This window comes from Pygocentrus nattereri, chromosome 12, assembly GCF_015220715.1.
Source record: "Pygocentrus nattereri isolate fPygNat1 chromosome 12, fPygNat1.pri, whole genome shotgun sequence".
In the NCBI taxonomy this organism is placed as follows: Eukaryota; Metazoa; Chordata; class Actinopteri; order Characiformes; family Serrasalmidae; genus Pygocentrus; species Pygocentrus nattereri.
The window spans coordinates 42179978-42191936 of record NC_051222.1 but is presented as its reverse complement, the minus strand read 5'-3'; the positions used below and the strand labels follow the sequence as shown (position 1 = coordinate 42191936).

The 11959-nt window shown below is 42.8% G+C and overlaps 1 protein-coding gene across 1 annotated transcript in view; it reads right to left on the bottom strand.

Moving 5' to 3' along the window:
• The window catches only part of col5a3b (collagen, type V, alpha 3b), a 116840-nt gene extending 105139 nt beyond the window's left edge, over window positions 1-11701 (bottom strand). The window contains exon 1 of the mRNA XM_037543190.1: window positions 11495-11701. Coding sequence (XP_037399087.1) covers window positions 11495-11564 — 70 coding nt within the window. The 5' untranslated portion in view covers window positions 11565-11701. The remainder of the gene's footprint in view (window positions 1-11494) is intronic.
• Between the last annotated feature and the right edge of the window lie 258 nt (window positions 11702-11959).

Below are 11959 nucleotides of genomic sequence, written 5' to 3'. Positions count from 1 at the left end.
AGAGCAGTAGACTATGATTGGGTAAGGCTAACAGAGCAGTAGAGTATGATTGGGTAAGGCTAACAGAGCAGTAGAGTATGATTGGGTAAGGCTAACAGAGCAGTAGAGTATGATTGAGTGAGGCTAACAGAGCAGTAGAGTATGATTGGGTAAGGCTAACAGAGCAGTAGAGTATGATTGGGTAAGCTAACAGAGCAGTAGAGTATGATTGGGTAAGGCTAACAGAGCAGTAGAGTATGATTGGGTAAAGCTAACAGAGCAGTAGTGTATGATTGGGTAAGGCTAACAGAGCAGTAGACTATGATTGGGTAAAGCTAACAGAGCAGTAGAGTATGATTGGGTAAGGCTAACAGAGCAGTAGACTATGATTGAGTGAGGCTAGGGGAGCAGTTAGACTATGATTGGGTGAGGCTAACAGAGCAGTAGAGTATGATTGGGTAAGGCTAACAGAGCAGTAGACTATGATTGGGTAAGGCTAACAGAGCAGTAGAGTATGATTGGGTAAGGCTAACAGAGCAGTAGAGTATGATTGGGTAAGGCTAACAGAGCAGTAGACTATGATTGAGTGAGGCTAACAGAGCAGTAGAGTATGATTGGGTAAGGCTAACAGAGCAGTAGAGTATGATTGGGTAAGGCTAACAGAGCAGTAGTGTATGATTGGGTAAGGCTAACAGAGCAGTAGACTATGATTGGGTAAAGCTAACAGAGCAGTAGAGTATGATTGGGTAAGGCTAACAGAGCAGTAGACTATGATTGAGTGAGGCTAAGGGAGCAGTAGACTATGATTGGGTGAGGCTAACAGAGCAGTAGAGTATGATTGGGTAAGGCTAACAGAGCAGTAGATTATGCTTGGGTGAGGCTAACAGAGCAGTAGAGTATGATTGGGTAAGGCTAACAGAGCAGTAGAGTATGATTGGGTAAGGCTAACAGAGCAGTAGAGTATGATTGGGTAAGGCTATCAGAGCAGTAGACTATGATTGAGTGAGGCTAACAGAGCAGTAGAGTATGATTGGGTAAGGCTAACAGAGCAGTAGAGTATGATTGGGTAAAGCTAACAGAGCAGTAGTGTATGATTGGGTAAGGCTAACAGAGCAGTAGACTATGATTGGGTAAATCTAACAGAGCAGTAGAGTATGATTGGGTAAGGCTAACAGAGCAGTAGACTATGATTGAGTGAGGCTAGGGGAGCAGTAGACTATGATTGGGTGAGGCTAACAGAGCAGTAGAGTATGATTGGGTAAGGCTAACAGAGCAGTAGAGTATGATTGGGTAAGGCTAACAGAGCAGTAGACTATGATTGGGTAAGGCTAACAGAGCAGTAGAGTATGATTGGGTAAGGCTAACAGAGCAGTAGACTATGATTGGGTAAGGCTAACACAGCAGTAGAGTATGATTGGATAAGGCTAACAGAGCAGCAGAGTATGATTGGATAAGGCTAACAGTCAGCATGTCTAATACTCTACATTCTATATATTTCTGTTTCTCCCACTTGCACTTCAGTCCCACCCCATCTCACTGTTATTCTTCCTTACTTTTACTTACTGTCTCGTAGAGTCCTCGATGACACTTCTGTCTTTCTAGTGTACAGCAGAAAGTCCAGCTCAAGTTCCCTCCCTATTTACCGTCCCACATCTATAGACGGAACTCTACTATTGCCAGTGTTTATCCTTTCATTTATCCTTTTGGGATCCTGAGATGATCCATATATTCACTCCATCTCAGCTCCCAACATACCTAACCCAAGCAATCAATAACAGAATACCTGTTATAGGTGTGCATTAAGTAGAAGTGATCAGGAAAAACTGCCTTGTTTTAACCATGAATACAAGGAAGTTGGGTTTGAGCTAGAGCAGTTGTTCTCCACTGCAGTCCTGGGTGCACAGTGCCCTGGACAGTTTCGAGTTTTGGTATTGTATACTGGACTTGAGAACCATTAAATCATGCATGACAGGGGGTACTCTAAAACCAGGGGTGGCAAGGACTGCATTAGACTGTATGTTTTACAGTTACAATGGGACCATGCAAGGCAAAGAATCCCAAAATGCTGGAATGTTTTGTAGAAGATGCACAACATCTGGCAATGTGAGAGGAACCAAATGTGGATGCCAGCCATGAACCTTTTCTATGGCTACTGGCTTCAAACCTTGAGCCTTATCTACACTTGTTTCACCATAACAAGCAAGAAAAACCTTGATACAGTATCATAATCTCTCCTACAGCTCAAGTGTATCATGGCACGCAAATACAGTCTGCCCAGTTAGGGTTGGGGGTAACCACTTAATCATCTAGATCCCAAAACATATTAAGTAACCACAAGGAAAGGTTCCAAAATGATTGAGCTGTTATGAAGTTATAGGCGTGAGGAATGGAAATCAGACCCCACTGGCAGGTCCGTGAACAGTTAAACTCTGCAGGGTAGATATCCAGGGCAAAGGAAGCTGTTTTGCCCAACTGGACACACCACACTTCCCCTTGTAAAAGCCAGGCATCCTCACCACTGCTCCATGTTATCTGTCAGATTGCTCCCACATGGCCTAATCTTCCTCTGATCTGCACTAAACTACTAACAGAAAGCTGCCTGCCAGAAAAAGAGCCTGTACTGCAATTATCTGACTTCTAGAATTACTTCTCAAATCTACAGTCCAGTCCGCTTTTTTCTTAAGATTAAGATTAAGTGAACGTATTAGTCCCACAATAAGGAAATATCACCTCAACAATCTAATCCTACTGTGCAGTGGAACACCACATACACACTAGTGAAGACACACACACTAGGGGGCAGTGAGCAAACTGGCCCAGAGTGGTTGGTAGCCCTACCACAGAGCCCAGGGAGCAGTTGGGGGTTAGGTGCCTTGCTCAAGGGCACCTCAGTCACGTGCTGTTGGCTCAGGGGTTCAAACCAGCAACCTTCGACCAGAACACAAGGCTGGTTCCCCAACCTCCAGCCCACGACTGCCCCCAACTGGATTGCAATCCAGTGTGGACCAGAGGAGGACGGGTTCCCCTTTTGTGTTTTGGTACCTCTCAAGTTTTCTTACTCATGCATTTAGGGAGTTTTTCCTTACCACTGTCAACACTGCCGATGCTCGCCACTGATATCGGTGGTCTCGTTTTGCACCCAGCTAACTCTGGTGCAATCAGCTGCACATGTGGAAGCTATTTGCTCACGGCACTGCATCTGGGGCTATGTGATTGGTTCATTTTGTAACGTGATTGCTTTGAATTATTGCATCGCTTCCCTTTTTAGGTTTCCGTAACAACGGGACGAGGACTACCACAGACAGCCGAGGAGAAGGCACGATTTGCAGTTAAATTGTGTAAGGAAGGCATTCAAATGCCAAGTAGTGACAACTCATCAATTCTGAATCTATTGCCCACCATTTTGCAAACCTGCATGATGTATATAATTGTGCAATCAATCCACAGTCTGGGAAGAATTCATGTGCAAAAGCAAACCAGAGATAATGAGTTCCCTTCCCAAATGAGCCAAGAATGAGTCCTGAGTGCAGACTCAAGCATTCCGGACAAGTGTGAAAACACCCTAAGAGAGGATTTCTCAATATTAATTCTTGGCTCAGAAATTGCTGGTCAGTTTATTAGTTTATTATAAGCCTTTACCATGTTGATTTTTTTGCATTTATGTGTTTAAATAAGGTGAACCAACACTTCTTCCTAAAGATACATTTAATTATTAAATACGCTATTACAAACAGCACAGTTCTATAGTAGAACCTATGAGTGGTTCTCTTGGAGACGCCCTATCCTACCAAACTGGGGCTCAATCAGAAAAACTCACAGCAGAAAAACTCCATAAGCACCTGGAAAATGACCTCTAAACTATGATTAGGTGTTGCCAGATGGGGTTTGAACTAACCTTCCTTTCCATAAGCATAGACTAGCATGGCTAGTCACCAGCTGAACTAGAATTTGCTGTGTCTTGGATGCTATATGCTGGCCACCTATCATGACTATCATGACCAGCTAAACCAGAACCAGACCAGAACTACACCAACATTGCCCTGCTTAGACAAGCATAATATGCTGTTTTTGTTAGCAGGGTTGTCAGAAGGTGGATCTCCAAGAGGTGACCAGTGACCACCACTCTAAACTGAGCAAGTGAAATTGACTGTTTTAGGGTTTCTTTGCTGGATTTGCTCATGAAATGTTCCAGAACTCCATTTAAGCTAACTCAGCTAAACTACAACTCTTCAGTTAGTCTTGTTATCACAGAGCAGTGAATGTTTAGAAGCTGCTATCGTAAAAGACAGATGTCATATCTTTCGCACTATCTACACTTAGGCATCTCTTTCTTTTCTGTATACAGTTTGCTTCTGACACATTGTCCTATGGCACCAGTGTCGTGTTTCCCAGATCAGACTTGCAGTATTTTGTCTTTGGTCCATCCTTTGCTTGGTTAGCAAAAGCCACCTCAGAGCTAATCAGACATGCTAACAGCTAATATGACCAGCAGCCACAATCACAATCCTGAACAGGAAGTATTCATTTCTACTCTTCTGTTCTCTATCTTCCTCAGTTCTATTTCTCTGTAACACTCACACATAACAGAAAGCCAGGTGTGTAGATAACGCCGGAGGCCTGACCCTCTGACATCTTCTGACCATGAAGGGTCAAAGTTGAATGGGTGAAACAGCCATGCACATGAAAGGAATCAGCGCTCAAGGCTGTCATTTGATGCATCTTGTTTTCCTTCACCTCATTTCATCATCTGCTGGTCAAATCTAAGGTCAGGATCAGAACTAACACCAAGATTCTTAAAATGCTGCTTTGCATATTGTAATAGCGCCCCTACTTCTTCAAACCTGGACAAATCTGGACGCGTTTCTGGTCCTGAGGCCGTATTACAGAAACATCCTAACTCTGAGGTTTTAAGAATTTTGGACAGTAGCTATTACAGAATAACAGCTCCTCCCTTCATGATCTCATCATTAACTCCAGATCAGAAAACAGCATCACACAAACATCCTAACTAGACTAAACCTCCTAAATCCTGTCCTAACTTCAGGATGAACCCCAGCAGAGTCCTGACTCCTGTTTAAGGTCTGTTTCTCTGGTTTTGAGGCGGCTGAGTCAGGCAGCGTAGTTCACTACCAGCATAATGAGCTCCATTTATTCCTACTGTAAAACGCGGCGTTCACTGGGAGATGTTTTTCTCTTCTAACTCTGCGTTTTAAACATCTCAGACACTGCTGACTCGAACTCCACCACCCCTCTGATCACCTTCCTGTGTTAATGTTGATGATGAAATATTACAGTGATGGTGGAGAATAATGAGGAGGTGGAGCTGAACATGTGTCTGTTTATTAGGAGGAGTTAGCGCGCTCGGCTATAGCGTTTGGGAAATGGAGACTGAAACTGGGGAGCGGCGACTCTGATAAACAGCAGGGGGTGCTCTGATAAACAGCAGGGGGCGACTGATAAACAGCGGGGGGCGCTCTGATAAAAAGCAGGGGGAGCTCTGATAAACAGCAGGGGGAGCGCTGATAAACAGCAGGGGGCGCTCTGACAAACAGCAGGGGGCGCCCTGATAAACAGCAGGGGGTGACTCTGATAAACAGCAGGGGGAGCTCTGATAAACAGCAGGAGGCACTCTCACACTATTCACTACTTACAGTTTATCACACTTTAGTTCTGTTTAACCTTTGTTACATCAGTAACAGCAGCTTAACTCACATTTTAACATTGTCTTGATTACGTGTTTCTGTTTCAGCTGTGTGCATGTGTGTTTGGGAGGCCAAAAAGCATGATGTCTGTTTTCACTTACAAGCCAGCTTTTAAAATCATCCAGACACCCATAAGCAATATTTTAATGATTTTTTTACGAAACACTAAATGTACAAAGCACAAAGTAAAGTCCAGGTTGTGCTTTCAAATCATGAAAAACAACCAAAACAGAGATGCAGGGTTTTCTGCTGAGAGCACTGATTCACATACACATACCCAATTAAATAAAAGCGCCGTGGTGAGTTCACCTCGTATTTCACTGAGCCATGAATAGCTATTTTGCTGTCACTGGTACAGTCGCTGCACTGCACTACTGTATTCCACAGCAGCTCCATTCCTGCTCAGAGCCAAATGCCCTGGACGTGTTCAGACGCAGCCTTAGTGGTATGTGCCATCTTTCCATCACACACGGAGCTGGAGGGACCTTTAATTCTACACAGGCTACTTAAAACCTTCACATCCCTCTGAGGCTTCATTAAACTCCTCACATGCACAACCAGTCAAAAATAAACACACCTGACCATCTGGATGGGCATTAAAGTGTGAAAATTGCTGTAAATCATTAATTTGAATTCCAGGTTTTGTTGGGCTCTACAGCATTCTAGGTGCAAACTCTATACCAATATAGAGCATTCTTGAAGACAAATAAACAATAGAGGATAGGCTAGAAGGCAGATGCACATTCTAGAACATTTTTGGAGGAAAATTTACCCGGAGCAGAACATTAAGCAGAACATTCTAGAGCAGTGCTTGGTCAAACCAGTCCAAAGGGACCTCCAGACGGTACATACTTTTGCTTCATCCCTATGTGTTCAAAGTTGAGGCAGGTATCTGGGCAGTCTGGGGGTCCCTGAGGACCAGTTTGAGAACCGTTGTCCTAGAAAGAATTGCTTGTTCTCAAACCTGTTCTCAGGAAACCCCAGAGGGTCCACATTTTTGCTTCAACTCAACTTGGGACACACTGGAATAGAGAAGAGTACTGTCAAGGGATCCCGGGGGACTCACATTCCACAAAATTTCAAAAACCAGGCACACTCTCTAGAACTTTCTAGAAGGAAGATATTATGGAATATTTCAGCCACTAAGTACACGCACCAGAACATTGTTGAAATCAGATGAATATTCTAGAACAACACTGTTGTAGGTCTTCAGCAAATTCATATCATGAACTATTTGGTCAGTTATTGATGGGTTGAATTCAATGTATTAGAGCAGGAAACCTAAAACTGTGCAGTGCAGGAGATGTCGAACCACAATTGAGGTTAGGAACCACTAAAGCTGTGTTGCAATATCTAGTGAGCCGCTATAAGCCCTAAAATCCACATTCCCAGCACAAAGGAGGTCTCGTTTCACACCTCATCTTCTTCGATTAACATGCTAACCTGCTGTATTGCCTCAGACTGTAGCTATCTGTCCAAGCAGTTAGCCTAACTGGCTGGATTAAAGTTGTTATGATTCTCTATTAGAGAAACAGTGTAGACCAGCACGCCTGGTCACCACCAACACCAGCATATGGGTGCTAGTATGCCAGCATGAACCAGCACCAGACCACCATAAACCAGCGAACGCTTTAAAGAAAAGATGGTTCTTCGAGGACTCTTTAGTAAGTTGTTTTATATAGAACCATGAACATCCAAAGAACCATTTGGATTCTTAATTTGTTCTTTATATGGTAAAATTGTTCTTTAGATTGATGGGGAATGTATTGTAAATGGTTCTATACAGCACCAAAAAGGGTTCTGCTATTATTACAATGCCAAGCTTGTCACAATAGAGTGTGTAGAACCATTTTCAAAAAATGTTCTTTATAAAAACCTTACACAACACATTCTCCATCAGTCTGAAGAATGCTTTCACCATGGAATTCGAAGCATGAAAAGGGTTCTTTGAGTGTTCATGGTTCTGTAGAACCATTGTCTTTACTAAAGAACCCTTGAAGAACCAATTTTTAAAGAGCATTAGACCAATATAAGCCAGCTTAGACCAGTTTAGATCAGCATCAACCAACACAGCTTAGCTTAGACCATTATGGGATGCATGCTGGTCTGTGCTGTTTTTCAGCAGGCTAGTTAAATGCTTGAATGCTGTGGAGATGCTAATGGATAAACTGAATAAATACCAGTCACATAACCCTGCCAGAGCACCTGCTTCCAGAACAGTCCAAGATCTCAATATCCAATGAGCTGCCTGGCTGAGTGCTTTGCATCAAAATGAAGCCGCAGAGCTTCAGGGCAAGTTATGGAGTGCAGTGTGAGGGTTGTCTGTGGTGTCATCTCAAACGAATCATCACTGACTGCCCCCACAGCATCAGGAGACCATTTGACCAGTTGATGCACATGCAGTTATATGTTCCACTGGGGTACAACAATAGGCTTCTTTATTGGAAAAATGTCCAGTGGGTTCGACATAGTGTGAGCAAAGTGTGAAAGCTGAACTGAGTCAGTAAGAAAGTAAATTATATATGGGTTGTATTGTTGTATAGTGAATAGTTTTAGCTTGGGGCCAATACATTAGCTGGTGGCTAGAGCCTTAAGTTTAGCATAAGATATTGTAATTGTATTAATGAATGTTCTTATAAAGTCAAAATGTAGACATTAGCATAATAATGTAATACACAGCCTTTATTATTTGTGCTGAAAAATGCACTGAATTAAGGTACCACTGTATTATACTGAATCAAATAATGGATATTGTGAAATTGTCTCTAGTAAAAATTCAAATACAAGTTCACAAAGTGTGCAATAAGGCTGTAGATCAGTAGACTAGTAGACTGATAGACTGGTAGAATAGTGGATTGATAGACTGGTAAATTGGTTGTTTGGCCGACTAATGGACATAGATTGGTAGACTAATGGACTGATAGATTGGTAGACTGTGTGACTTGTAGATTGGTAGACTGCTAGATTGGTAAACTGGTAGACTGTGTGACCGGTAGATTGATAAACTGGTAGACTGTGTGACTGCTAGATTGATAAACTGGTAGACTGGTAGAGTGTGTGACTGCTAGATTGATAAACTGGTAGACTGGTAGACTGTGTGACTGCTAGATTGATAAACTGGTAGACTGGTAGACTGTGTGACTGCTAGATTGATAAACTGGTAGACTGGTAGACTGTGTGAATGCTAGATTGATAAACTGGTAGACTGGTAGACTGTGTGACTGCTAGATTGATAAACTGGTAGACTGTGTGACTGCTAGATTGATAAACCGGTAGACTTGTAGACTGTGTGACTGCTAGATTGATAAACCGGTAGACTGGTAGACTGTGTGACTGCTAGATTGATAAACTGGTAGACTGGTAGACTGTGTGACTGCTAGATTGATAAACTGGTAGACTGGTAGAGCAGTAGATTCTACATTTGAACTGCACTTGTACCTGAGCAAAAAAGTAGATTTGAACAAAACCTGCAAATGCATAAGACCTTGAGTGCATGAGGGCTGAAGACCTGCATGTTTTAGACAGCTCCCACCACGCCACATGTCTTCTACACATGTTTGAAAGTAGGTCTAGTAGAGAGCAGAGTGCCACGGGAGAGAATGAAAACCACCTGTTTGGTCTACAGAACACAAAGAGAACCCAGCTCAGAGAGAAAATTCCTGAAAACCGCCTCAAAGCCACAGACCCCATTATGTGTGAGGCATATTAACCCATCAGGGCTTTGCAGAGACAGGGAGAGTTATTTGGGCACTGATGACCCGGCGGCTCTCCGACCCTGAGGTGATGTAACCTAACCCAAAAATTCCAACACATTTCCCCAACAAGTGGGGTCAGGTTCAACACAGCTGAGCGAAATCTACTCTTCACCAAATTCACAAGTTAAGCGTTGGCTGACGTGTAGACGATATACAGCATTCACCATCCAAAACTAATGGCTACATTACTGCAATTACACTGGGGAATTAACATGCACAAATACACAACTCCTAGCTGTTGATTTGGCATAAATGCATGAATTAGTATGTTTAGAAGCCTTAAAATTACACAACTCTTATAATTAGCAGCAGAATTAGTATGAATGCATGAATTAGTGAATATATAGCTCTTGTAAGATTAGCACAAATGCAAGTATACAAGCCTTAAAAAATAGCAAAAATACACAAATTACTATACTTACAAGCCTTGAAACTAGCCTGAATGCATGAATTTGAGAATATACAGGTCTTATTATTAGCAGTAAAATTTGCACGAAGGCATGAATTGGCGTGTAACCCAGAAATAGTAAAACTAGCATGAATGCATGAATTGGTGAATAAGCATCTCTGATAATTAACAGTAAAATACGGATGAAGACCTGAATTAGCTAGTAAAGGTAAATAAGTCTTATATTTTGCGCACATTAGTAATGACACCACTTTGATTAGCAACAGAATCAGGGCGAATACATTGCTCTGTGGTTGTAAGAAGAAGGTAAATGAATGTACTCGACTCTCCCTGCACTGAGACCTGACCGCGGTGTGAGAGTGATTCATTTGCGGGATGTTCAATGATTTCCGTTTCCCATGTTTCTTGAAGAGCGGAAGATGTCGCTGTGGGATTTCTCCCGTTGTTCTTTCTGATTTGCCGGCGGGCATCGCTTATCCAGATGCTGATTCTGACTTCTCAGTGGGTGTCCTCATCCAGACCGACTCTGATCTCCAGGTCTCCTTTTATAAACCGCTTATTTTTTAATTCAGTTCAGCTCTGTTTTATTTGCATGGTGTTTTTCTCCCACAGCCGTTGTCCCACAGTAATACAGACGCTGTGAAGGTGTTCAGGGTCTCTAACCGTCTTGATTCTGTGGTTTCTGACACTGTATCTAACTCACTGTTATCTATAAACATGGGCTAAGGTACATTAGCATACAGGTAAAAACAACGTAATCAAGTAGAAACTCAGAGTGGCATGTGATTCCTGTGTCCCTAATCAGGGGACATATGCTAATCTGCACCCTATCAGAGATCAGGTCATGTAGTTCCACTCTCACTCATTCACATTGCTTCCACTCAGGTCCTGGAGGCCCCCTCTCCTGCGCGTGCTAGTGTTCCCTCGCCCACCGCAGCTCAGGAGCGGCTCATTAATGAGCTGGTTAGCCCGATCAGGTGTGCGACAGCACGAAAAACACCTAAACATGTGGACCAGGGAGACTCCAGGACCTGATTGAGACCTGCAGGGTTAACGGAAACATTACAGCACTGAACTGCATCTGTGAAAGGCTACAAATAAAACCTCAACTCAGCGCTGAAAGACAAATGTCTGCACTGCAGCTACAAGCCTGAACCAGTGAGTGCACAGGGGGGCCACGGAGGTTAACCTCTCACTCTCACTCTCAATCTCACACCCCTCAAACTCTCAGTCGCATAACTACAGCACTTACATATTCATTTCACAGTAGGTACTGTTATCTTAAGTTTTGCTATTTAGTTCTTACATGTTTCAGCATCTAATTTGAATTATTCAGTATCTACTATGAAATATTCAGTACATACTGTGAATTATTCACCATTTACTATGAATTATTCAGTATTCACTATAAATGATTCAGTACATACTGTGAACTATTCAGTAGCCACTGTGAATTTTTCAGTATCTACTTTAAATTATCAGTATCTGTTCTGAATGATTCAGTATCTGTTCTGAATGATTCAGTATCTGTTCTGAATAACTCAGTATCTGTTCTGAATGATTCAGTATCTGTTCTGAATGAGTCAGTAACTCTTCCACTGATTAATTCTTCCCGTCTCTGTGTTCCTGAATGCGAGTTTGCTCTATACCTGTTGTCGTAGCGGTGGCCGCTGTTTGGAGGAGAGCGAGAAGTAGTAAAGATGCAGTGGCTCCCGCCATATCGCCACCGCCGTCTGGACAAACCTGGGGTCAGTTCCACTTCAGCAGTGCACAAGAAATAGAGAGAGAAAGAGAGAGAGAGAGAGAGAAACAGTGTGGCACAGCTGTGCCAGTGTAAATGACAGAGAGACAGAAGGAGCCTTTACAATCCCTCCAACAATGCAACAGTGAAGAGCTGACTTACAGCTCTCTACATCTCTCTCTCTCTCTCTCTCTCTCTCTCTCTCCCCTCCCCTCTCTCTCCTCTCTCCTCTCGGTGGTATGCGAGTGCACATGGTCAGAGATTTCATGTATTTTCTCTTTCTTTGACTGTTTCTTCTAAACTTTGATGCAGAATTTTATGAGCACTCTGTAGGACTGAATCTCTGGAGAAAAGAGATTCTCTCAGCTATGCT